The sequence below is a fragment of the Neopsephotus bourkii genome, unplaced genomic scaffold (assembly GCF_033783945.1).
Source record: "Neopsephotus bourkii isolate Nb327-2 ecotype Australia unplaced genomic scaffold, CSIRO-AGI_Nbou_v1 NB_168, whole genome shotgun sequence".
In the NCBI taxonomy this organism is placed as follows: Eukaryota; Metazoa; Chordata; class Aves; order Psittaciformes; family Psittacidae; genus Neopsephotus; species Neopsephotus bourkii.
The window spans coordinates 17,309,326-17,336,024 of record NW_026900684.1 but is presented as its reverse complement, the minus strand read 5'-3'; the positions used below and the strand labels follow the sequence as shown (position 1 = coordinate 17,336,024).

Sequence of the window (26,699 nt, the reverse complement as noted above, 5' to 3'; positions counted from 1 at the left end):
CATTTACTGCTGTGGCTCCTAAGATTTTAGCTTAGTCAGGTAAAATGCTCATTCTGTTTAGGAGCTTCAGAACTTTTGTTGTTCATCTTTCCCAGCATTTTTTTGGCCCACATGTATGTTCATTGTTCTCCCTTCTCTTTTGTTAGTTTACTGTCTGCCTCTTAGTCTGAATCCCTGTCTCCTGGAATAGCGATTCACCATTTGCTAAGGGGAAGCCACCAGAACTATACAGTCCCTCTCCACAGGCAAATAATCCAGAATCGCTAGAGATGTCAGATGAAGTGGTGTTATTTGTTCTGCTGCTCCCTATTCTGTTTAATAGTCTCTAATGTCTTTCCAATGTGGTGGTTGTATCACAAGAGGTCACTGGCAAAGTGTCATCACATCGGCCTGTCCCTGCAGAACATTGTACCTGTCCTCAGCAAGGGTTTCATGGGATTACCTGTAGATACATCCTGTTTTCCTGAAGACCTGCTTTGGTTTTGTAGGGGTTGAGAATTACTCTGAGCAGAGACTTGAGCAGTCAGATGCTAAAAAGGTTAGTTGTTTTTCAGTTACCAGGGTGAACTCTTGGTGTAACCATGGGTGGGCTTCTGCAGTGTCTCTTTGTATGCACTTCTTTTCAGCAGCTCGGGTATTTACAGTCACATTTCCCAATGGCATAGTTGTCTTGCAGGTTGGAATGAGAGCCAAGTACCCCCTGCCAGGCATGGGCTCCACCGCAGTGTTTGGAGATATCATCTACTTTCTCTTTTATACAGTACCATGAATCCTTAGGCTGTGAAAGCTAAAGGACCTGAAGAGCGGAACACCATTCCTGGTCATAGCTTTAGAAAGGACAACTGGGCCATCATGTTTCTTCTTTCTTTACTGGCAACCTTTTCAGTTTGTCTAGTGTGAATAAACACTGGCTTTATACTCCAGTGTTATCTTATCAAGAAGTGTGATACACAGTCACGTTACCTGAACGTGCCCTGGTCACCAGTTTGACGTATGTGACATACTTTACATAATTTCAGCCTATATTATTTCAGGCTTCTGATGGATGTTGCAGCATCTTTGAGATGGAGCAGCTTTTTGACAGCAGGGGCTAACAAATAGATGTAACATCCGTTGTCTTTAAAACTACCTTTTTACAGTACTGTAATGTGGCCACTTTATATGCAGGAATAGGTCTCACTGCTAGCAATTTTCTAGCTGTTTTCTATGAAAAACCCCAGCAGCTGTTAAAGCTGTTGGGATTTTTGTGTATAACTGGCAAATACTGGCTCTTTGGATGTTTTTGCTGATGTGAATAAGACCATTATTGAAATGCTGGCACCGCTGCGAAGTCTTTTGTCAACCGAAAATGTCTGAGTATTTTTAAATGTTTCATTAGAGAAACTTGACAAGTTCCTGACGCTGGCAAACCTGGAGCTGGCGGCAGGGTTCCACTCAGTGTTTAGTTCAGGGCTGCGGGTGTGGCACCAGCCCAGCCGTGATACAGTGGTTAAAGAAAACAGACCAAGGAAAGGTATAAAAATTCTCCATACATTACTAAGTAAGATACAATCACTGGTTTAGTGTAAGCCTTGCTAGAAGTCCTGCTCTTTGTGCCTTACTGCGGTTGGCAGTTTTCTAAGAGGAAGAAAAGCCTCTTTGGAATCTCCTCTGCTTCATTCCTTTTGCAGCTCGTGGTTTTTTTTCCAGGGAGCCTTTGTCTTTACTGAAGCAATGACCTTCTCTGCTATAGCACTTCTAAAAAGATTCCTAGCTGTTTCTTAATGATACCCTGTTAAATGGCTGGTAGCTGTCATTTACTGACATCCTGATCAAAGCAGAGAAGCTTTATTTTGCTTTTATGTGTATATCATTGCACTCTTGAGCAGGCCCGGACTGGTAAATGTTAAGAGTCCAGTGTTTAATGAGCTAGAATAGCTAGAATTTGTACTTTAAATACATACAGAACGGAGCATATCACACTGCTAATCAAGACACCCACACACATGCACACCCAGGTTAACAACACAATGCTTTAACTTCCTTTATAATGCCTCATGCCTGTCCTTTGCTCATATACTCTGTTCTAAAACCCTAGTCATCTGTCACCTGCTTTACTGGAATTGTTTCTGTCTGTCACCTCTACCCTCATCAAACCATGTTTTTGTAGTTAACTGCCCCCTCCTTTCCTTAGCCAGCGCTGTATGTGGCTGAGCATCTGTCTCAGCTTTCATCTCCTGCTCCCTTCTTTCACCCCTTTGCTAGCTGCAGGTTTTTCTCCTTTCCTTCGAATCATTTGCTGATGGAGGTTTGCCACTGCCCAGGCATGTGCTCCATGGTGCCTCCCCTCCTAATGTTCTAGCTGCTTTCCCACATGCTCTTGTAGTTGGATTCCACTGTGAAATCTTTGGGGATTTTGGTATTTTTTAACTCTTTTTCTTTAGTGTGAATTCTCCCAGAATGTTTGCAATGGTGTGGAAATAGTAGAAAAAACCAAACCAAACACCAAAACACCGTGATGTTTATTCCTCTGGACTACCGCACTTGGCTTTACTTACTCATTTATAATGTGGGGAATACTTGACTTAACCAGAATGCAGGGAAATACTTACTTACGAGCATATGTAAGGATGAGTAGTGTAGGGATTTATACTCTTCAGAGATCCTCCATAGGAGTGCAACATACCTATTTGATGCCATAAAGTAAAATCCCACTAGCTGTAAGGAGGTGCTACTGGTAGCTCAAAAATAACTTGAGAACTGGAGTGACAGGAACGCAGTAGCTTTCATGTCTGTGAGGAATAACAAGATACTTGCAATAGGCATATCTACTCCAATTGTTCACAAACCAAATCAAAGATCTTTCATAACTGTTTTTAAAATGAAGCAAATTACATATGTGAGAACCTTCTGTATCTAAAATCTGATTTAGTGTGCATGGGCATGCATGGACAGTGCCAGTGCATATTCCATATACAAATATAATGAAAAATCAAATTAGTAGCTCTGTGCCCAATTTGAGTAATACAGAACTAAGCGTATGATGTAATTATGCTCTCTTGCATCTACACACTACATTGCCGTATCTTGGTACGTGGCTGTGTACTGTTGTGGAAAAGGTTTTGTTTGTGCTTGAGGAGAGGAGGTCAAGGCCTTGGTGTGATTTTAAAATAAAGCACAATTTTTAGCTCTTTTGTTCCCAGACTAATTATAAACCTGTCTACTCTATCTGTTAACATGATTAATCGTGAACATTGTTGGCAGTCCCCATAGTTTCTGTGCAGTTCCTGGCTGCATTTGGTATTTGAATTTGACCCCACTTCTGGGAGCCATCAGAGAATCTCAGTTCTCTTTGGGAAGACCTGGACAACTTGGCTGCAGAGAGAAGAGGCCAATCCCACCGGCTTTTGATTAGCCTGCCTTGGAATGCATAGGGGCAGCCACCCAAAATGTGTTTCAGTAATTTCTAGCTTTGAGGTTCAGAAGCCGTTTTAGTTTATAGGTAGTGTCAATTAAGTCAAATAACTTACTTTTTTCTGCTTCATGGTGAGATACCTGGTACTTTTCAAGATGAAGTCTGTAAGAAGGAGGGAACACAAAATAAATTGTTGTCCCAACTTTATATTAGCTGTTCCGCAGACCATTTAGTATTTTAAGGGCGAGTTAACAGGGGATTTAGTTTCCTGTGCCAAAAACATATGACATGTATGAAGAACCAGGCAGTGCTCTGCTGAATTCCACTATGAAAAGGACCTTATAGCTATCTTGTACTCTGTTTTGTCCATTTGTGGAATGGGTCACTATCCCTCACCTTGCTTGGGTTTGAGGCTTGTCAGGTGCCACTTCTTTTGGACACCTAATACAAAGGCAGTGGGGGTAAGATGGCTGATACGGGGTGGTACAAGTGTAACCAGGTGGCAGTGACTACATCTTTGTTTTAAGGCTGATTACACTGACTGTCTTTTGGGTTGACTGCTGCCCAAAGCTTTTTGCATTGTGACATTCACACCCCATCCTACTCACCAGAAGGCAGCCCCAGAAGGCAGTCTTCTGTTGTGTGTATATAGGAAAGTTCCTCCTCTGGATGAATTCTGGGATTTAGTACTCCCTTGTACCACTCTAGGCATTTTTCCTAATACAATAGCATAGAAGAAAGAGGATTTCATCCAGTGTCTGTGAAAGTAACATTCCATATAGATAACATTGATTGCTACTTACCGTCAAAAGTGTACTTAAGAATAGTACAGGTGGCATGAGTAAGTTAATATTCCTGTGAGTATCTCAGGATCTCTTGTTGTTTTGTGCATTTAAATCTTAAAATTGCATCTTCCTGTGGTTTATATGATACTAATTTTGGTAATTTGGGGTGGCTTTTTTTGTGAGCTGCTTTTCTTTTTTTTGTTTTTTCCTCCTCCCCCCACCCCAAATCTGAATGCCTCTCTCCTGTTCAGGCAAACTTTGATATTTGCAACATACTAAACTGAGGTTGGAAAACTTGCCATTTTTATTGTTTAGGTTGCAGACCACTCTTTTTTGGAAGCTAGGTTAAAGAACACCTGCAAAGACAGATAGTAGGCATCTCCCCCTGCCCTCTTCATGGTGTGTGGACAAGTACTTGGTCTCGGTTTGCCCCTTGCTTGTTTAACATTTTAGAAATATCAGAAATGTCAAGTCTCGTCTTTCCTGTTTTTTTGTTGGCAGACGTCTTGAATGACTCTAAATTAGGAGTTTTCTCAGGCCTCAAAAGAACGGGTATGCTGTTTACCTTTAGAAGCAGCTTTTGTCTGAGTGTCATGAGTTAAAAGAGGGCGTGTGTGCATGTTAGGAGAAGGAGTTAGATAGCCTGAATAAAGGTTGCTTTTTGATTCAGAATTCTCTTTCTGGGTCATAAGGTGGGTTGTTGGTTTGGGTGGGTTCTTTTGTTTGCTTGTTTGTTTGGTTTTGGAAAGCAACTTTATTTCTATTGTAGGTTTTATTTTTAATTTTGGTTTCTCTTAATGTGCTCTCGACGTGTCTATTTTTTCATAAGGAAAAGAATCCTTTTCTTCTGGTAGTCCAGAATTTATTTTAAATCCCTAGTTTAGTGTAGCATGTGTTGTTTTCCACTACAAGCCAATTATTTTTCTGCTTTCACAGAAAAAAAGTGATGAATTTAGAGCCTGATACTTTTAAAAACCTGTGGATATCCTGCTAAATCGTGGCAACCTGATAACTGCTGATGCTCTGATGTAGTGTGGTTCTTTCCAAGATAGCTTAATCTGCTTTCTAAAACTGAGGACTGTAGAAGTGGTTGCAAATGGGCTTGAAGTGTAGCATTACAAAAAGGAAGGATGATAGCTGGTGTGTAAATCAGTGGAAACATACAACTGGTACTGGGTGTGAACTTGTTGGTCGAATGAAGAAATACTGTAATTGAGAGTGAGTGCTGCTTTTGGACACGGTTGCTGTGTTGGAAGATGTGGAAGAAATTCCAGTTACACTTAAACATATGTGCATGTATTTTCCAGTCCTTCTGTATAAACAAATAGTAAGTATGTGGGCAGATCAGTGGCTTCCAGATCATGCAAATACATGGATTTTGGTGGAGCTGGGAAGGAAGACTGACAAAATTAATGCAGTGATATTTTCTTTGCATGTAAATGGCTTTCTCAAAGTACTGAAAATAAGTAATCTATATGCAAGGTTGCATTTATCTTTAAAATATCTCGTATGAATGAAAATACAAACTCAGGATCATGAAGTTTGCCCCTTAAGAGAGGTTTAGAGGAAATGGTTGATGCAAGTATCTGGAAAACCCATAACTTAAACCTTAGCTGCATTGTGCCAGCGAGATCTAGGCAGTCCTATGCTGGAAATGCTGAACACTTAAGCTATGCCTAAGTGCGTATCACGGTTTTGAAGAGTCGAGGATCATTTGTGCAGATCATCACTTAAGCATCTATTTACTGGGCAAACAGCTAGAGAATACAAAATCAACCAGTCAGAAAGAAGAGTTCTCGTGGAGAAACTGAGACAGCAGTGTCCTAAACATAGTGATGAGAGCAGTCATTGATCATGAATCAGAATGATGAACCAGAAATCAGAAAATATTGATCAGAATCACCAGTCAAAACGATGGCATTGTATTTTTTCCACTGGGATGTGTAGCTAGGTTTTTGGGAGAAGAGTGATGTTACTGTTCTTGCTCTTTTTGTGATTGAGGTGTGTGCAAATTACAGGAGCTTGGACAGTGAAGCCATCCAGCTGGTTACTAAGGGCACTCTCTAATGCCTCCTGTTAAATTCACTGCTTCTGAAGATATGTTTCCTTCCAAAGTCAAGTTAATCTTAACCTTTGATAAAATTCTTTTCTAGTGTTTTTTTCTCTTTTCTAGGTAAAGAAATTAAAAGCCTTTGATGGAGATGTATCAAAACTGTCTCAAGCTGATTCCTTCATGTATTTACTAATCCAGGTGCCAAAGTAAGGAGATAGGTTTATTCTGCTAGCAATAATTGTTCTCTTTTGGCTGTCAGATCTAAACAGTTCTAAACGTGTTTGTTTGCTCCAGCTACGCTCTTAGGATTGAAGCCATGGTGCTCGAGAGGGAATTCTCACCCTCCTGTGCTTCTCTACAGGATGACATGAAAATTATAAGACGGGCAACAAAAGGTAATTAAGCATGTTGGGACACGCATAATACTCTTGTTTTTGTTAGCATGTTAATTAGTCTGCATTATGAAGACTAGAGCTTGAATTTCAGGTACCTTCGCTATTAAAAAGCTAACTCCCCTCTGACAGCTGCCATCAGGGTGTGCCTGGCAAACCTTTGCTTCCAGAATCAAAAATCTGGAGACTTTGGACAGACTAGCAATGAGTTCATGACCAAGGCCTACAAGCAGCTGATCCAAACCTGAGAGAAGCAAGGGCGTCCATGGCCAAATTAGGATAAATCATCTTTTGAATACACTTTGCTCATTCATGCATTGCTGTCTCTGTGATTGAATGCAGTTGTTACACCCCTCTGCTCAGTCTCTCAGAGATCCATAGAGAAAATCACTGTATGTCATTTCCAATTCCTCTGTATGCCATTGCTTTTTGAGGTGGCAGTGTTGTTGGGCAGAAATCTTTGTTGTGGAGACCTAATGCTATTCCTTTGTTTTCTGTGTTTGTTATCTGTGTTTCTCTACGTTTCTCTCATGTCTCTAAATCTCACAAGTTTTGAAATGCTGCAGCTGGTTATTGATAAGGTAATCTGGTGTCTTTTACTCCGCAGGAAAACAGTTCAGTCCTGGTTTCAGTTAAACATTAAGGCTGGCTTTTTCAAACGTTCTGAGTGCACATTTGTCCTGTTCCTCAAAATGAAATTCCTATTCATGCTGGCAGGTTTTTTGACAGGCTCCTAGAGCACTGTTTAAACTCTTTCTGGTGGTATAAGAAGATGCAGTAGTAAAAATACTCCACTGTGAGCACTGGTGCTTAGGACAGGCCTTTCTAGTGAAAGGAAAGGGGAAAAAGCCTGGTGTGTTTTTCCCACCAGTGGTGACTGAACTGGTCCTTCTGGACTTAGAAAAATGTGCCTTAGCTTAGGCTGAGGCTTGAGTTTGGCCTTTTATTGGGATCTCTTTCAAATCCTTGTTTGTGTTTTGAGCAACAGACATAGGTGAGGGAATCTGTTATGTGTAAAAGCAACCACACCCTGTTGTCCTTCATGTCCTTCACCCAGGACATCTGTGAACTGGTGAATTCATTCCATCCAGAGGAGACACTTTGGTCTCCAGCTCCTGCATCAGGCCAGCCATGCAAATCAGACTGACTGAGCTTCCCTGTTTTCAGTCCACTTGTGTCATGTGCTCTTTTCCATTTGGTGTTTCCACTTCAGGGTTTGTTGATAGCCCGAAGTTGTTTAGGAATTATGTCTACTTTTCTATTCCTGTCTCCTGCGTTTCTTTCCTTGTAATTAAGCTGAGAGAATATTTACTTAAATTCTAACACTGATAATCACTAGGGGTTAGGATGGTCTAAATCACCTCATGGATTCTCATCTAGCCTGCAAATGGAGGTAGCTGCTAGTGACGCTGAGCAGGCTTTCACTATGCAAAATATTTAGAAGTTGCCCTCTTGGCCTTGTGGAAGCTGGTGTTCCCTTCTGTATTCTTTTTCTTTCTTGCTTCCTCACTTACAGTTTGTTAGATCAGAGGTTATTTAATTAGTTGTATGTTTTTAGGCTGATAATACCGAAATCCGAAGATACAAGGGCTGTCTGCTTCCAAAATGATAGGTTAGTGTATTCTGCTGCTGAACAGTCAAATGCAGGATAGGTTATAGAATGTGAATTTCGAAGCAAAATAGCTTTTAAAAGTACTTACACTGCAATCAAAAGGATTTCACCTTTTATCATTAGTGTAAACTATAGCACCTTACATTAAAACCAGCTCATGTTATTTTTCTTGCTCTGTGAGGACTTGCAAATTTGGAATTATTTGGTTTGCTGTGCCACTTGTGTAATGCCAATTCATTAACTCTTTACAGTTCTGAATTTCTGTATCTTATTCCTAAGGGCAATCCATCTGGTGACTTTTAAGCACATGTATTGGTGTGTGTTCGTATGAATTCAGATAGAGCATTACTGTGCATTTTGGAAAAAAATGGAAATGTGTGCAAAATGGGCTTCTGTGATGGAAAAGCTTTCAAGGGTAGCTTTGTTCCATTAGACTGTTAGCATCAGACTGAATGCAACTGTGCTAAATCATCTGTGACACGACTGAGGTGAAATAAATGCTGCTCTGAGTTGGTGAGCATACAGAAATAAAATTATGATTCATAGCTGGAGTGGCATAAGCGAGGAAAATTTAAAGATTGGCTGTTATCTTTTCAGGCTTGAAGGCTAAGCCTCCCAAACAGAGAGTAACTGCTCAAAAGCCCAGTCCCGGCAGATGGCAAATGGATCCTGCTGGGTGCAGAACACTTGCCTCACACTGCAATTAGTAGGTGGTGAGGATACTCAACCGCTTGCATAAGGCACGTTGCACATTGCAGCGTTAGGCCCAAAATGTTTGTTAGCGGTTGTCTGCTACTGTTAGGGGGTTGCCTTGGAAATATTACACTTGCTGAGCCAAAGTCTGAACCTGTACTTGAGGTTTATCAACTGTGCCTGTGAATTTATATTTTATAGTACCATTTTTTTCCCCCATGACCTTTTCCATTTGTTGTAGTTTCCTGTTAGAATGAAAGTTTTCACCTTTAAGCGTTTAAGACGAAGAGGAGTTGGTAACTGACTGTGTATATTTCTAAACAAGCAATTGTTAGACAGTAACGTTCTTGTTCCTTACAGAGTTAATGACCTGTGAGGAACTGCATTCCATATTGCACTTGGTCCTTCAGGCTGGGAATATTATGAATGCGGTAAGTGACATCCAAAATGGACATAGCTGGTTGACCAAACTTCCTTGTTAGTACTGCAGTCCATTGATGTCACACCTCAGCTGTTTGCTCTTTTCTTTTTAGGGAGGTTATGCTGGCAATGCTGTTGGATTTAAACTCTCGTCACTGCTCAAGCTGGCGGACACAAAAGCAAACAAACCTGGGATGAGTCTGCTGCATTTTGTTGCTCTGGTATAGAAAAGCTATTTTGTTGGTATAAGCATCTGCTACAATTGTACAGCCATAGGTGATAGACAATAGAAGGGGCCGTGTGCCTCAGAAAAAGCAGCTTTTTTACAGCTTTGATCTGAATCTTCACCTTTCTTCTGCCACAAAATTAACCAGTTCACCTATGTCTGGTCATCTTACCCAGGAGCACATAGAAAACTTAAGCTTTTTATATGATGTAAAAACTTGCCTTCGTCTAACTTCTTCATTGTAGTTTCTATTGTCCTGAATTCTTAAACCATGGAAGTGGCTTATTTTGGTGAATACTCATTCAGGCGTCCTTTTGAGTCTTTTGAGCAGCATTACTGGTAGGGAGGTGTTCTTCCTCTCTCTTGGTGACTGACTGTTTTCTTTTTAAAGCTGTTGCAGACAAGTTTCAAGTTAGTTTTCCTTCCTTTCAAAATTTCAGGATTTCATCATTCTGAAGGAAAATTTAAACAAGGGGATTTCAGAAGGGAGAGAATTTAAATGCCTCTATTTGTGACTTGGTTATCTGTGTACAAACTGGCTTAACAGATTTCCATCAGCTAACAATAGGGTTTTAATTGATGTTTGTGCAGGAAACATAGTATTGCCTGAAACAATGGACATCACTAAATTGTTCTTTCCCTAACATTCCCTATTAATACATGACTTGTATTCACTGGCAGAAGCAGCTATTATTGTACACTGGAAGTGGAAGCTGTTGTTTAAAGTTTCCAATTCTGATCCTTCCCTCTTGTTAAGTGATGTCCTCTGCTCAATTGTGTTAGGGTTGGATGGGAAGAAAAATAGTGCAGGAGAGAAACCTTTAAGTGCTCTTCCAGAGGCTTTAGAATTGCTGGGCTTAGGGACTTTGGCATGGTGGTGGAATGTTAATGGATTGTGTGTGTTTTGGTTTTGTTCTGTTTGTTTCAGGAAGCCCAAAAGAAAGATGCTGCTCTTCTCAGCTTCTCAGAAAAAATTAGGGATGTTCATGATGCCGCCAGGTAAGTCAAAAGAAAACTGAGAACTGGTGGTACAACTGACTTATTTGTGTTCTTCTTTGTGAAGCAGTGAGGCTTATTCAGAGAAATAATCTTGGCACAAAGCCTGAGATCTTTACAGATGTTTACTATAGCTTTGAGGGCTTCATTTCCATTTGCTAGCAGAAGTATGCCTGCAATGTGCCTTCAGGTATGAGGGATTTTATGACATGGTCTCCATGGTTTATTGGTAATTTTGTCTCTGTCAAATACATGTACGTGTCTGTTATTTTGAAGGGATTGAAATAAAAGCATGTTACTGTTTTTCCTTACATCAATTTTCATGTGTCTCTGAGCAAGCTACAGTACTTTTCCAGATCTGGTACCAGGTACAGGTAGTGGCCCTGGCTTCTGTTAGAACTGGAACCTATCAGTGCTGAAGTTCCATTCCCATTTTTGCTACTTCCTTAACTCTTGAGCTTTGGGTGATCTATTTACATTCTTCTCCCAGCTGTTAAATGGATCCAGTATCTTAATTCTGATGAAGGGCTAAGTAATATCTGCAAAGGAGACTGAAATCTTCTGAGGGAAGGAGTGGTCATGGAGTTAATCAGAAGACTTTTGAGGGACCACCTGTGTGGCTCTCTGCCATCCAACCCACACACCTTTCTGGCAGTCTGCCTTACGGCCTGCTGGGGAATGTAGCTTCCCTCAGCATGCAGGCCCCCTGGCAAACAGCGGGGGAACAGGCAGAATCCCAAACCTGGCCATATTTTTGCTAGCCGCTTTGTTCTTTGATCACATTCGTTAATGCTGAACAACTTCTGTTGTAAATCACACTGAAATCTGTTCAGGGAATGCACTCTGTAAGGAAAATGAAACAAAATTAAATGCTTGTCTCACCATTGGGCATGAGGAAGATCTTTATTAGAGACAACTGTCATATGCAAGTTGCTCATAAATCCTTCCAACTACATCATGTTAAAACAACCACCATTATGTTCTTTATTTTCTCATTGTCTTGCCTTCTTTACTTGTAGGCCATCCTCTTTCATCTTCACAGGCAGAAAAACAGAGCCTGTATCTTCTAGTGCTTTTCTTATTTGCAAAAACACCCATGATCTGTCCTGAACAGGGAACTAACCTTTGCAGATGAAGTAATCAGAGAAGAAAACAGCACACATTACATTCACTTGTGTGTGCACTGACCAACTTACGCATGCTGTCACCATCCTCTGCTTTGTAGTCTGTCACTTATTATTCAGCTTTACTGTTTTAAGTCATGCTGCTTGCCGGTAAAATGACCTTAGTTAGGAGCATGTATTTAGTTTTTATCATTTTGGAAGCTGTAGTTCTTCAACTTCTAGGCAAAGCTCATTTTTCTTGTGAAGGAAGTGCCATAGATTTAGAAGCGTTTAACCCTCACACTGAGAGATTTGGGTGGGAGCTTCTGTTGTATGGCATGTGGATCTCGCAGGATAAAGCTTAGATTACGTCAGATCAGAGCTCTTTCCTGTGGTCTTTGATTTCCAGTTTAACTCTCCACAGGAGCAGCTCTGCTGCTGGTATGTGGTACAAGGATGAATGTTACAGCTGCTGGGTTGAGACTGTGTAGGCTGCTTAGAAGAACGTAACACGCAATTTCATGATGCCAAATGCTGCTGCCAAAATGGGTAGTGCTGGCTGGCAGTCCCTTGTGACCCCCTTTTTATGCCAGTTCCTGCACTTGGAACAGTCATGTAATCAGCTGGACCAAGCAAATGATCCACCTGGGAGCAAATTGTTTTTTTCCCTTTCCTAGGTTAATTTTCAGTATACAGATATGGCTGGCTATCTAGAAATGAGTGCTAACAGAAGCACCAGGGAGAGAAAAGGAACACCTGGTCAGAGGCAGGGCGGCATTCCCTTTTCTCATGGTAAAGGGGTAGGACTGGCTGGACTTAATGGTGAAACCACACCCCATGGGAATCTTTTCAGGTTGCAAATAAGAAGAAATCTGCTTATCTCTCTCTTAACTCTCAGTGTCTACTCTAGAAAGATTTCCTGAACCAGCAGGTCTTGTTTGATAGTCAGGTTGCACCTCATGTTAAACATCCATTTTTTGAAGCATATTGTGGATCACCTGTAGGCAGCTTCTTCCCCCTCGATAAACATTCTCTGTATGTGCTATTTTTAGGTTATCCGTTGATAATATAGAAGCAGAGCTCCACTCGCTGTCTTTCAAGGCAAGATCTGTTAAAGACAGCATTCGTCGAGATCCAAAACTCTTTCACCAGATGGAAAGCTTTCTCCAGGTTTGTGGGATATCTGTGTTAAAGTGTTATATTGTTGCCTGAATACGGGAGTATTCCTCAGCTGAATGTAATTTGTGTGGACATGTTAATAAGCATGTGGGCATAGTAATAAACAGAAGCGTTGTTTTAATATATCTACCCTGTCAGTTGTACAAAGGTGTTCCAGCTCCATGCTGCTTGTCAAGTAAGTGTTAGAAGGACTGTGTTTTTACAGGGAGGGATATTGAGTGTACATTGCCCAAGGCTTGCTAGGCAAGTGTGTTTAATGCCTATGAAATGACTGATGAGCATCAGTGGTTAAAATAGAAGACACTTTGGATTGGTCACTGGTTTTGTACTTCACAGCTGCCCAAAACATAGTGTCTGCCTGTTATGTTATACTGGAGCATGCTGGTTTTAGCTGAGGCTGCGCTATGCATAAGAATCCTGATGTTGGGTGACTGAAGAAATATTGGTAGAAGCTGGAAGGTTAAGGGGCTGTTTTCTCTACTTACTTACCCTTAGCGCAGAGTGTAGTATTCTGAGCCATATCATTAGTTCTGGGTGGGTTCTCATTTTCCTTCTTAGTACTGCAGTTGCTTTATAGACATGAATGTGTATAGCACTTAACTTTGAAGCAGAGTTCTTGGTATTTTCTGAGTACATGGTGATGCCTGAGGAAATACGTATTATACTTCAGTTAAATGATTTTTCTGTTTCACACTGTAGATGATTATTAACAGTAAGAAAGCAGGTGTTGATCTGGAATTTAACCCGCCCTGATTTTCAGCTTGCAAATGTAGTTAATAGCCCCTGCAGTTTTTCAGGAGATGAGAAGTTGATGAAGAAAGGGGCAGGTTAAGATTGAAATACCTGTCCTCACGCACTCCAAATTGTTGGCTTTCATCCATTGCACCCAGACTCTTTAATGTTATGTTCTAACATGTTTAGGATTTTTTTTAATTCGATAGCTGGTTTTATGTAACACTACAACCTCGTTCAGGCCACATTCCAAAAGAAGCGCTGGGGAAAAAATCATTTTACAAATGCATACCTTACATAAACACTTCCGGTTTTTGCTTCTAATTACAGGTGATAACCAAGCTGATTTAAAAGTCAGCTTTCATTATCTCAACCTTGTGAATAAATTACTGAAATAAGTGGGAGGAGCTAATTTTCTATGGATGCTTTTACCAATTGTCCAGTTTATCTTCAATCCATCTTTTTATTGGGCATTTCTTTTTAAGACTAACAAGATTTGTTCCTATCCTCCTGCCATCCTTTGCCAAGTAACTTAAGCAGGGTTGGCTTAAATGGTCACTGGTGGTTCCACCAGCTGCAGATTCCCACCCTGGTGCTGCAGTGACAGAAGTATTTAGGTTATCATGAGTTAGATGTTGTGAGAGGACAGATTAACTTTTCTCCCTGGGTTACTTTGAGCTAAATCTGGTCCCCCCTCTGGGACTCTGAGGGAGTGAATGGCTGGTGGTGCAGATAGGGGAGACGGAGGGCAGCTGCTCGAAGTGCTTCAAGCAGTTCTGCTGCTCGAAGTCTAACCACAGCCTTGTTCTCATCCTCCTGAATCTTTTTCTACTGATCTACTCTAACCATGGCTGTATAGCTCCACTTAACAATTCAAAGTGCTACCTTATGAGACGTTTTCTGGATGTTTTAAAATACACATATTTCCATCTGACTGTCCTGAAATGACACATTATCTTTTGTTAGTAGGAATTATCCTTCAGAGTGTTTATTTCTTGGGCTCTGTAACAGATCCTAGGTTGGAACATGACTTTTGTAAGTTCCTAATGTATACATGGCCTGTTGTGACTTTAATTTTTCTGTCTGGTTCATGTCATGTATGTTGTTTTGTTGGGGTTTTCTTTGCTACAGTTTGCTGTAAGACATCTAAAGGAGCTTGAACACCAGAAACAAGAATTACAAAAGGAGGGAAATGCTCTTATTGACTTTTTCTGTGAAGACAAAGAAACCATGAAGTTGGATGAATGTTTCCAGATATTCAGGGATTTCTGCATAAGATTCAACAAGGCTGTTAAGGTAAGAGCACTGAATGAGATTCTCACACATTGCTTGCGTGAATTAAGTTGTTTTTCTGCTTAAAGGGACATTTTATATCTTGTAATATTTGACATATTTGCTTGAATGGCTACAGCAAACTGCCCTCTTGTAGGCATTTCTTGCCATAAACCAGGTGGGAAATGGTCATACTGCCCAGCACTCTGTGCAGCCCCACTGCTCTGCATCTTCTGCTGCAGGCAGCTGGACCACTGAGATGATACTTCAGGGTAGTCTATTGGCTGGGCTTCTGGTGAGGAGCCTGGTGATTGCTTAGCTGAGCAGTGAGACAGATTGTGCAGACTTCCTGACTAGTGCTTGCTTTCAGCCTGTGGACTTGTAGTGTTAGATCACTGGAAAGACCTTAAGATGTGGCACCCCGTTACATGGGCATACCAGCCTGAATCAGCACTAGCTCAAGTTCTCCGCCACCGTCCCTTACGTGACTAGATACACTTGGCCAAGTGAAGTCAGGACTGTGTATTCTACTTCGTTCTTTCAAATGCTTACTGTAGGTGAAAACTCAAGAAATTAAACAGGTATACAGAAGCAAGATACCTCATCCACAGTGTCACCATTCATTTGCAAAGTACACTGAATTGGTCCCAGATATTGCAAAATACATTAAGATGAAGGAGCAGTATTGGCATTGGCAACAGTTTTGGCTCAGCAAAGTCTGCCTATTGTTACAGATATTTTTTAGTCCTTTATAAATAGCATGAATTAGATGGATCCTGACGTCTTTATTTTTCTTCCTTACGCAATCTGCATTTGACAGCACTTTGTAAAAGAGGTTTAGTTCAGAAAAAAGAGAACAATCCTGATTTATAGCAAGCTGACGGGATGTTCAGCTAAGATGCTTGTTGTACCATTAGCTTGCCCCTAATCTCTACCACCCAAGAGAGCACATAGTTGAGCATCTGTGTGAACATTATACAAACATATAAAACCAACTAGTGGTAACTATTGCAGGCATTTTAATGAGAGATGACTTTGTGCATATATGTTCAGTTATTTGGGATTGGGAATTTAATTCATAGTCACACATTACAAGTGGTTGTTGGATAGATGTTACTTTAAGGTCCAATGGGAATTTTTCTTCCTCTCCCTATAGTAAGTAGTTACACTAAAAATGACAAATTAATCTCTTATTTGCAAATATTGAGAGGTTTTGCTTACTATATATTTTGTGGGGTTAAATTCTGTCCCTACATATTAACAGAACAATTCAGAATAAGGATTGAAGTTCTGACAAATGACTGTGATGTGTGGACTGCACAGCCAGCAGTCTAAAATGACAGCTATAACACAGTGGCCATATGCATGTATTTCAAATGCTTAAACATGTCTTTGTAAACTTTTAGATTCTTCTTATTTGACTAAAATCTCCCAAAATATGTTTTGGATGAGGTTAAAATGTTCTGTGTCTCATATGGGATATAAGAAGAATATCTACAACTATTTTTATCCATTTTTTCTTCACAGTGGGCTATTTAAAGTTGAGCTTTAGCATTTGGCAAGGATTCATTCTGTAATTCCATACCTGAAAGAAAGCTCTCTGTCACAGCCATTTTTCCTGCAAGCATTTGTCTTTATCCTGTCTTAGGTGTGTAGATTTCTTGGGTCTCTTAATGCATCTTGTCTTTCAGAGACCAGTGTAGTGTCAAATCCACTTTAAGAGGGGTAGATTAACCCGTTCATCAAGAAGAGCTTCAGCATTAGGCTTTTGTTTACTGAAAGCTTTCAGGCAGCTTTTCCTAGTTGTGTGCTCTTCTGTTGTCACAACAATGGGAAGATCAAGCTAGACAGTGCTTCAGACAAATATAGGTGTGGGGTTTTTTAAACAGTGTGTCATTGCTCTGAATGGATTAAACAACATGCTGGAAAATAATGTGATTTTTGAATCCTCTGTCAAGACTGGCCTTCCTCCTCCTTCTTTTGCTACAGCTATACTGGCTTTAGAAAACCAGGCTCTCCATTTCAGACAAGAACCTGGGAAGTTCAACCAAAGGTTCAGCTAGATTAAATCTGAAGCCCAGAGGTGACAGTTAAAAGGCTGATATTTGCAGTAATCTACTGTTAATGATTTTAGTAAACAGGTGTTACTGTGTTGTCTTTCAAACACAAACTACCTCTTCCTATGGCATCTTGAACCAAAACTCCTTAGCCTGGCTGCCAAAATCTCCAGCTTGCCCTGGGCAACTTCTACGCAATAGTTGCCAGTTTTTGAAGCCAACAGTGAATACAGGATCCAAAACTGGAATGAAGTATTGATTAATGGTCCTTGAGGGGTTCACTTGCAGTCTAAGTAATGATTGTAAGGCATTGTGTAAACTTCTGTTTGCTTTCATATGCAATTAAGTAATGTCTTTTCACAACATTTCCACCCCATAATGTTCGAGTCAGAGATAAGTAGCGCCCTGTAGACACTGCACTTGCTGAGGAGCAATTGCAATTGTAATAAGGGAGGGTGGAAGGAACACATTGGCTGTGTGCTCATCAGGCAAGTTTGTCTTAAAATATGAATGTAATGATTAGGTAGAGCTTTACTCACCTGATAAAACTGCTAACTTTAAACTTGTTGGGAGCTTGAAACTCTCCATTTTATAGCAGGAACTCTCTCTGGACTTGACATCTGCTTGGGTTTGATAGGTCACGTTCTTGGTCTCTGCAGGCACTTGTACATTTTCTTCTGATGCTAACCAGACTGATGTGTTGCCAGCGTTAGTTACACAGGCAACTGCTCTCCATACAATTAATGGCTGTAGGCTGTGGGCTGTGGGTGCCATTGTGGTTTCATCTGTGTGTGTGTTAGGGGTTGGGGCAGTGTGATAGCATTAAGAGCTAACATTGATGGGAAGAAATACAAAGGAAGATAAAGGAGTGTGACTTGTTCTCATGCATAGGACACTTCCTCTGAGATGTGTTTATGCTTTTTCTCATTCAGGAAAATAGGGAACGAGAAATCCAGGAAATTCATAATTTGCAAAGGCGAAAGGAGCTGGAGGAGAAGCGTCGATCCTGGGCAGCTGGAGAGCTTGGGAGCTTTGGGCGGAGCAGCAGTGAAAACGATGTGGAGATGTTGGCCAAAAAAGGACTTGAAGAATTTCTTCCCTTCTTGCAGCAGAGATCGCAAAGCCCTTCGTACAGAAACCCCAATTCTAGACGCTCTCGGCTTTCTTTGGGGATTACTGCAGACAGGGAGTTGCAGAGTTTCCTGGAAATCTCAAAAGATGAGGATCCAAACAAGTTTAACAGCCTTCCTCGTGCAAATACCCGACAAGCGAGACCAAATGTAGCCTGGACTGAATCCAAAGAAACAAGAGATCTCAACTTAAATACATTGCACTTAGACCAACAGTCTGAAATCAAAGTGAAAAGTGGTGGCCTACTGCAGGTGCCTCCAGCTCAGCGTAGTCACTTCAGCGGCTCCGCTGGTCCTGGTACCCATTACTCACAAAGAAGCACCGACTACAGTGTGCACACTGCCAATGTGTCCTGCGAGGAGTCCACTGATATAAATGCTCTGGCCCTTGCAATTGAGGAGCGTGAACTTGTTAAAGGATTACATAAATTTGATATTCAAGGAGCGAAGCCTGCAGAGGAAACACCTTTAATCTATTTGGAGGATGCTGGTGGAACAGACCTGGAGACTCTAGATGATCTAAGCTTTCATTCCCTTAGCACTGCCGATGATGACCTGCCTCCAGCTTGCAGAAGTTCTAGAGAGGCCCATGACCATAAAGCCAAAGCAGTGGGTTGCAAGAGTGAAGCTTCAGAACCCAGCAGCAGCAGCCCCGTGTCTATGGATACAAGCGTTTCAGGAAGCAGGGAAGATGGGCCGATGTTCTATGTGTCAGACACAACAACTGATTGTTCTTTGACACTGGACTCTGAAGAGGGAAATGACTTTAAATCTGCAGGCAATGAAATAAGAAGTGGGGCTGGCAAAGCACGCTCTTCTGGGAATAATGCTCAATACAGGGCTAGAACATTCTTCTCAAACCTGAATTCTGCTTCTGCCAAGGATCTTCACACTTCGGCAAACGATAAGGATGATGCCAATAACAAGCATGCCCTTCCTAAAGAAAAGCCCATAAAAAACAGAGACTCAGCAGGACCAAAGAGAAACTCTCTGAAAGATAGATCTCCAAGCTCCTCAAAGTCCAGTGGCACTCGCTCTAGCCACACAGCTCCTTCCAGGCCTGTAAGAACTTTGAATGCCTCTGAGAATGAAAGTATGAGGAAAGTGGTGCCCATTTCTCGGTCAAACAGAGCACCGAGCAGTGTGAAAAAGCCAGAAGCCAAGCCAGCACCTCGTGAAACCAGCGCAGTGGAAAGCCGGCTCTCGCACCGCAGCTCTGTCCGAGGCACAACAGACACACTGCCAAGAAGTCCTTACAGGCACAGCATGTCAGTAGAAGAGCCAAGGTTACAAAGAGGCACTTTCACCTCGAGCAGTGCCCATTTTGAGAGGGACAGAGTCTCTCTTAAGAAGCCAAGCTCTAAACCTGTTAGGAGTAATGTCAAGTCAAAGACAGATGAAATGAAGATGTGTCGCTCCAGTGTAAAGCCCCAGACCCCTACAGATGACACCAAGGTTGCTACAGTCTGTGTTCCCAAAACACCTTCTGCTGTCCCAAACTTTGCGAGGAATACGGTGGCTTCTTCTTCAAAGCGTGCGAAAGTGGATCTATCCACCTCGTCCAGACCTCCAACCATCACAAGGTCTGTGTCCCAGAGGCTGCCTAAAGCGAAGCCAGCAGTGACCTCTGATGATCCAAGTCCAAAGGAGAGCAGTGTGAGTACCTTAAAGAGAGCAAGTAGTGCCAGAGTGGTTGGAAGAAGCATCCTGCAGGGAGAAGCCGTCAGCACTAAAGTAGAGCCTGCATCGAAGGAGCAAGGAGCAGGGGAGAAGGCCTCTCTTAAACTGAAAGATGCAAACCGGACTGCGATTGGTAAAATACTGAAGCCATTACTGAAATAAGGGAGAGGGTTTGACTCTTGGAATGTGAACTCTTGTTCAAGCACTGGATGTCCGTATGGTGAAATTCCTTGAAACAGTAACACTGTTGCTAAGCATCATCATGTGCTCATTGAAATGCAGCACACCGTTAGAAAAGGGCAAATAGTTGTGTTCTGGTCTAAATCCTTTTTTATGAATATGAATGTATTTGAAGCTACTGTGATGAAACGCGAGCGTACCAGCAAATCTGTGCATATTTGTCATACAGAAGGTCACCAAAAGCCAAACTTTTAAGAAGTTAAACTACAAGATGAAAAGCTTTGTGACAGGAAACATGGATAAAGGCCAGTTTTTGTGTACATAAGATTCTTCCTAGGAGTCGAGCCTTTGTGCGGGTTGGTTCCTTATTCGATGTCAAAGTGAATCCTGTGGAACAGTATGGAAAACGAACTTAGGTGATTGTGCTTTCCTTTTGCTTTTCAGTTCCTTGGATTCAGGAACTCTTTTTGCCTGTTGCAAAGTCCATTGCTGGCAATTGGACAGACTGAGGACTGCTGGCCAAAAAATAGTAAACCAAAACATTTGCTGTTTGTGGCTGTCCTTAACCTCACTGAAGAACTTATAGCATGTTGTATGAATGTATGTGTGTCTGGAGAAGGCTTTCTGCTGGACAGGAGGCTGATTCTCCACGAATGTGGCAGCATTGTCTTGCATGCACAAGTAGATATGGCTGGTGCTGCATCGAGTAGCACGGCTGGAAGCTGTGCCTATTGCAGGGCCGTCAGTAACCATTGGGATAATGACTACTCCTGACCTGTTTTGGTCACAAGCAAACTCGCCAGCTTTTGGTCATACAGAAGTGCCATATATTTATGATACATATCAAGGACGTTTGCAGTTCAGCTCTGGAAGGCTGCGATGTAGTGCTGAGCACTTTCTTACCATTCCATGTTTCCACTGGTTTATCTACTACCAAATTACTTGAATGTTGCAATGGCTCTGATTGAGCCATGAGTTTCCCTGCCTCCTCGTCCTCCTCTCCCTGTCAACATGAATATTTAGCATGAAACACAGAGCTTATGCATGACTATGTTTTTGTAGACTTCCTTGGTTGCTTCAAATGTGGTTTTCAATGTTTTAAAGACTCTAAGGGATGAATTAAGCTAGTATTTGATAAGCTTTTTACAAAATAAAAGCACCTCTTTTTTCCTGCAGATACAAATTTTAACTCCAGTCAGACTAAGGTGCAGAGAATGAGGGAGGACTTGTTCAGCATGCCGTGCATCTTCCCAAGAGAAATATATGTAGGCGGGGAAACTGATTGCTGTTCTCCCAAGCATCCTACTTAAAGAGTTGCTTTTTTATTCACTTATGAATGAAGCCTCATTTAAGAATAAAATGGAAAATAAAAGGAAAAACTCTTTGGACGAGTGGCATTGACTTACTAGTGGTTGATCTGTTCGTCTGCTCTATCTCTCAGTGCCAGGAGAGCGTAACTCAGTGAGAATGAGCCATTTAATTGCTCACATGTTTCTCATGGACTAGTATGAGGCCCAGCTAACTTCGTGTTTTGAATCTGGTAAGGGGCCTTTAGCTTTTCCCACATACCAGCAAATTTGGATGCAGACATCATACCCAAAGCCTGTTAAGTATTGCACAGGGCCTCTTCTTTGAGTCTGTCCCACAAGGAAAACTTATATAGCCCACTTTTCAGCAAGGGCAAATCTTTGCTTGAAACCCTGTAAGCTTTTTGGATACTGCCTCCCCTGTGGCTTAGATACAAAAGCATCTCCCTTATTTGTATCTGTGTGTATGTATGCACATCTGCAAGAGCAGATGGTTGACTTTTTTCCCTCTTTTTTTTTAAAGAAAAAAAACAACAAAAAAAATTATTGGTAGCAAGCTTGAAAAATAATTTAAATGTGTTTGGAACATGTAAATAAATTTCTATAAATCTGTGTAAAAGAGAACTGAATGTATTTAATGGAGCATTTATACATTTCGGAGTAACTCGGTAGTTTAATAAAGTTCCCATTTACTGGGTATGAGGTCTGTATTTTCTCTTTCCTGTTATGCTCCTGGCTTTAGTGTCCTTGAGATGTCACACAACTGGAGTCTGGGTGTAGGTCACTGTGGTAAAGTCCCAAAAGGAAGGACTTTACAGCAGAAATCCTGGCGCTTCAAATGCTAGGTTTGAGGTTTGGTTTTATACTAAGACATGCAGTTTAACTTCACTTTCTGAACGTTTCTGAGCAGGACTTTCTGCACAGGTTTGGGTATAACATGGAAGGTATTAGATTGGTAGATGCAGCATGCTGTGTACACATTGTATGTTGTGGCCAAGACAAATGTTCATGGCACTAACAAGTCTGGATCTGTCTCTATCTTCATGCCTTTTAGCTTAGCACACTTGATTGAGAAATCTGGGTTTACAACTCCCAGGACTTTGGAAATAAAGAATAGCCTGTTTTGCAGGAGCAGGTGGTGACTTCTACACTGCAATTCTGAATTTCTCATTTTCACCCAATTCTCCCATTAGTTTTCCTTCTTTACTGTGTACAAAAGAACATCTATTCAGCAGGAAAAAAGCGAAAGCCAGCCCAGCCTCCTTGTCCTCAGGGAGCACTTCCTCCCCTCTGCTATGAAAATCGTTTTCGGACTGGAATTGCTGCTATTTGCAAACTTGTTTAGCCCCTGACTTTTCTCGTTTGGTGAGTGTGTGTCTCCCCGTGCGGAGTGGCAAGCACCTGCTGTCTGCCAGTGCTGAGTGATGGCTGCTGGTGGAATCTATGTGGGAAAGCCCTTCACCATCAAAAGGTGTGTCTCAGGAGTTTACGTTTTTTTAAACTTCATTTTTATTTCAAAAGGGTTTATAATTACCAATTCATTATTTAAACTACCAGCTGTCAGAGGCAGTGATGCCCTCTAGGTTTAATTTCCCATGTCATGCAAGTTTCTCAAACACTAAGAGGCCACAGGGCTAGCCCAGTTGCAGCAAGTTTTCAGCAAGCAACAGAGACCTTTTCTCCAGCTTTGTTCTGCCAAGGGCCCATGCTTCTCTAACTGTCACTGGGGGCAGATGGGGTGCATCTCTCTCATTTGGTGGCTGTTGAGGTGGCAGTGAAGTAGGGGGGTCCAGGGGACCATGAGGGGATCTGGAGCTGTGGAGCTTGGGGAGATTGAGAGGAGAAAGAACTGTGGGAGTAAGAGGTGCTGATTCATACTTAGAGGAATTTAATATTCACATCTCATGTGGGAACTGCATACAAATGAGGGGCTCAATGTATCCCTCATTACAACAGCTCATTAAATTATCAAGAAAGACAGAAAGAGTTCTCATCACACCTCCTACAGTGTACAAGTCTGGACTATGTCATTCAAAATAACCCATCTGTATCTTTCTAATCTTAGGGTATGTCTGCGTGGACGGATGCAGACAGCCTCATGTTGGCTCTGACCTAACCAGACCTGAGCCAGCTCCATGCTGGAGGTATGCGGTGCGTTAGCTGGGTGCTGACCCTGAGCTCATATACTGTGACTGTAATTGCACACCCTCGGCCAGGTTTGCTGCCTCCAGCTCAGTGCACACCGACCCCAAGGAAGACCTGCCCTCCAAAAGCCATCACTGCTGCTGCTGCTACACATGAGAATGTAATCCCTGCAAGAGAAGCCCAGCTAAACACGGCTCCTTTCAGATTTGGCTGCTCAGCGTTTTCCATTAACCTGATCCATGCTGTTTACATCCTACTGCCGGCAGTGCCAGAGATAACTGCCTTGGGAACAGCTCCCTACAGGTATTGTTAACAGCTGCTGAAAACAAAGGAGTTTGTTTTAGCCACATCACTGTCCAAACAGCCAGAAATACATTACTTTTTCATTACTCGTAAGCCAGTATTAAAAAACCTGTCATGTTCTCCTGGCTGAAAGATGCATTCTGGAAATCTTGTACGCTGTTAAAACCAGTATCTGCACAAATATCCTTGCAACTGTAGAAGAAAGTGGCACTGAGGCAATGAACGTGTGAAGGTTCTTGTTGAAGGAGAGCATGTTTATCTTCTCAACGTGTGGTCACCACCACCAGCGTCAATTACCTGCACTTGGAGAAAACTGTTTCCAGCCAGTGGTTGTTCCTTGCCATGGGGTTGGTTTCTGTGTGTTTTCAGGCTGAAGGCTGAGGGTGCAGTCACAGCTTGCAGCACGCTCTGGTTAATGAAAAAAAGGGAAAGAAAAATCCTCATTAACGTCTAGCTGCTGATGTCCTTTCTACTGGCCCTGAACCATTAGGGAGCACTGAGGGGACCTGAGCACATTGGTTTCAGTGGTGATATTCAGGGTGAGGTTTGCGGTGGCCAAGCAGATGCACAGCAAGGGTGGCCTTGTCTGCAGAGAGGGGAGAGGGTTACATGCGTTTCTGAGACTGTTGACCCCATCTGAAGCAGAGGCTGTGGACAGGCTCCCTTTGAACAGGGATGTGTCTCTTTGCTTTTGATCAGGTCTGAACAATAGCTCCTTTTTATCCTATTCCATCCTTATTTATTGGGAAGAGGAGAAAAAAAAGAAAGGCAAAACACTTTGATGCCTCCTCTTGGGTCAAGTGAAGGAAATACATGAACTCTACTACTTCTTTTCTTTTTAAACAATAGGATTTTGACTGATAAATAGAGGTGGTAGCTTCAAATATCCTTCTGCTGCCCAGAGGCACCACATATTTTTAGTGGCTGCAGTGATCCAGCAGAAAAAAACTAAGAGCAAAAGCTCTGTTTAGTTCCAGAGCACATCCAAATGACTCTTTCCTCTTTACTTTGAAATATAAATCCTATCAACTGAGCACAGGCAATGTTCATTCAGGCACCCAAAAGGGGCTGGCTAGAAAGTATTGATATTACAATGAATTTTATTTCTCATTACTCATCCCATTTCATTGTCATTAGAAGTAAAAGCTGCCTTTCAACAGAGAGCAGTAAAGCAGGGCTGATGGGTGTAAACACACTCCACAGCTAGGTTGCTTCTCCTGAGGCTTAGCCTCCAGGGCCCTGTCCTGTAGCCTTAGGGAAACAAATGAACTGCCTATGCGCATGTTTGATAGTTTCTTCAACGGAGTAAGGTTTTCCATGTTCCTAGTGGGCTAGCACAACTTCTGGGAAGGGACTGAACACAGAAGGATGGATACAGGCACGACAGGTGTTATGAATTACTGAAGCCTGGTAGCTGATGCGCCTATGGAAACTGGGGATGTGTGCTTACGGGGAAATGTGATGGTGAAAAACGGGTAGGCACAACTGGAGACAAGTTTTCAAAAGCCATATGGGTACTCTTCTCTCTGACATTAGCATCCTCATGCTTCCCTGAGTGTCTGCTGTTTCTGGTAAGCCCAGGTTTAAACCTTATTCTCCAGGAGAAATCAGGATTCCTCTGAATCACTGCAGGAAAGCATTTGACTGAGAACTGCTGGAATCACTTCAGCTCTGGGGCTAAGAACAGGACACGCTGCGAGCTTTGTGTTTCGGTTCCTGGTGTTTCTCACGCAGCATTTTAAACTGATTCAGACGTATTCCCTATGCAAATCTTTAATCTCCTTTTTTAGGATGAAAAATGGGTGTAAATGTGGTTTTGATTTTCCCCACCCTTTTACAGCTGTATTTGCCCCTTTACGTCCCATGATTGCTTCCTCCCACTCCTATTTCCTCTATTATAATTTTCCATCACCCTCTTAAATATTACAACCTCCGCTAATAACTCATCCTTCTCCTTTATCTCCTTTTCACATGGCAGGTTTTTTCCATTCACTTCATCCCCCTTTCTGTCCGTTTCTTGACTCCAGTGGCCGTTTTGCTACATCCCTTGCTTTCTTCTTTCTGCCAATGCGAGTCTTTCCCCAAAAGCCTGCCTGCAAAATCTGCAAGCTGAGTCTTTTTGCTGCCAGCTTCCAGTGAGATGTGGGAAGAGAGCAACAAAATGGCCTCAGTTTTTAAGGTTTACGTGTCTGTGCTTCGTAGCTTTGCCTTGTCACTGTGAGCGAGTAGCTGGGGGAGGCTATCGCCGAGCAGAAGTGCGTCTTTGCATCTTTTCTCCGTGAACGTCTCTCACCCCCTACGCCGAGCAGCCTTTGCAGGGGCAGGGGGAAGAGCTGGAGAGCTGAGTGCATGGGGTGATTTTGCAGAGGTGGGTGAGGAAAGTCTGTTCAAATAAAGGTGTGAGTAATTTAGCTTTGTGGTGTCTAAAAAGCCCTAATGAAAGACTGTCGACGACAGCTTAAACAGCCCTTTGGCGAAGTGATTCCTGACCTCGCCCGTCATCATGGTACCACAAGCAAATAGATTTGTGCAGTCACTGCAGTGCTGATTCCTGTGCATCAGAGCAAAATAATCGTGTTATTGTTTCTTAACTTAGCACGTAGCTTTTCATGGTGCGGGTTAAGGCTTCAGTAGGTTTTGGTTTCCTCTTACAGTGTAAGGACCAAGAGATAGCACTTAGAAGCCAGAGGTTGGTTCTTGAAGAATATGGACCCAGTTTTCTTTCTGCTGGAAGTGACTGGCCACTGCATAAACTGGAGAGTGCTTAGAATGTGTGCATAGTGTCTTAGTATAGGGTATGCACTGTTCACATGTGTTCTTTCTAACAAGAACTGAATCTTCTTTAAGACAGTCTTTCCTCCCAGGAGGTTATAGCCTAAGCCATTGACTAGCTGAGCTGAGAAGGAGGTCACCCAGCCCAGCCTCCTGCTCCAAGAAAGGCTAACTTCACACCTAGGTTGCTTTGCTGAGGTCTGTAGGGTGTTGTTCTTAGCACAAAGTGGCTATGAGAGGGAGACGTGATTTTGCTCCTGAAATAAGG

General features: G+C 42.1%; 1 protein-coding gene across 3 annotated transcripts in view; it reads left to right on the top strand.

Moving 5' to 3' along the window:
• The window catches only part of FHDC1 (FH2 domain containing 1), a 36,528-nt gene extending 14,620 nt beyond the window's left edge, over positions 1-21,908 (top strand). For all 3 annotated transcript variants that reach the window (XM_061374246.1, XM_061374238.1, XM_061374230.1), the window contains exons 5-12: positions 6,353-6,438; positions 6,527-6,627; positions 9,290-9,360; positions 9,463-9,570; positions 10,504-10,574; positions 12,727-12,844; positions 14,717-14,881; positions 17,847-21,908. In XM_061374246.1, the coding sequence (XP_061230230.1) occupies positions 6,353-6,438; positions 6,527-6,627; positions 9,290-9,360; positions 9,463-9,570; positions 10,504-10,574; positions 12,727-12,844; positions 14,717-14,881; positions 17,847-19,886 (2,760 nt within the window). In that variant the 3' untranslated portion in view covers positions 19,887-21,908. The remainder of the gene's footprint in view (positions 1-6,352; positions 6,439-6,526; positions 6,628-9,289; positions 9,361-9,462; positions 9,571-10,503; positions 10,575-12,726; positions 12,845-14,716; positions 14,882-17,846) is intronic.
• The last annotated feature ends 4,791 nt before the right edge of the window (positions 21,909-26,699 follow it).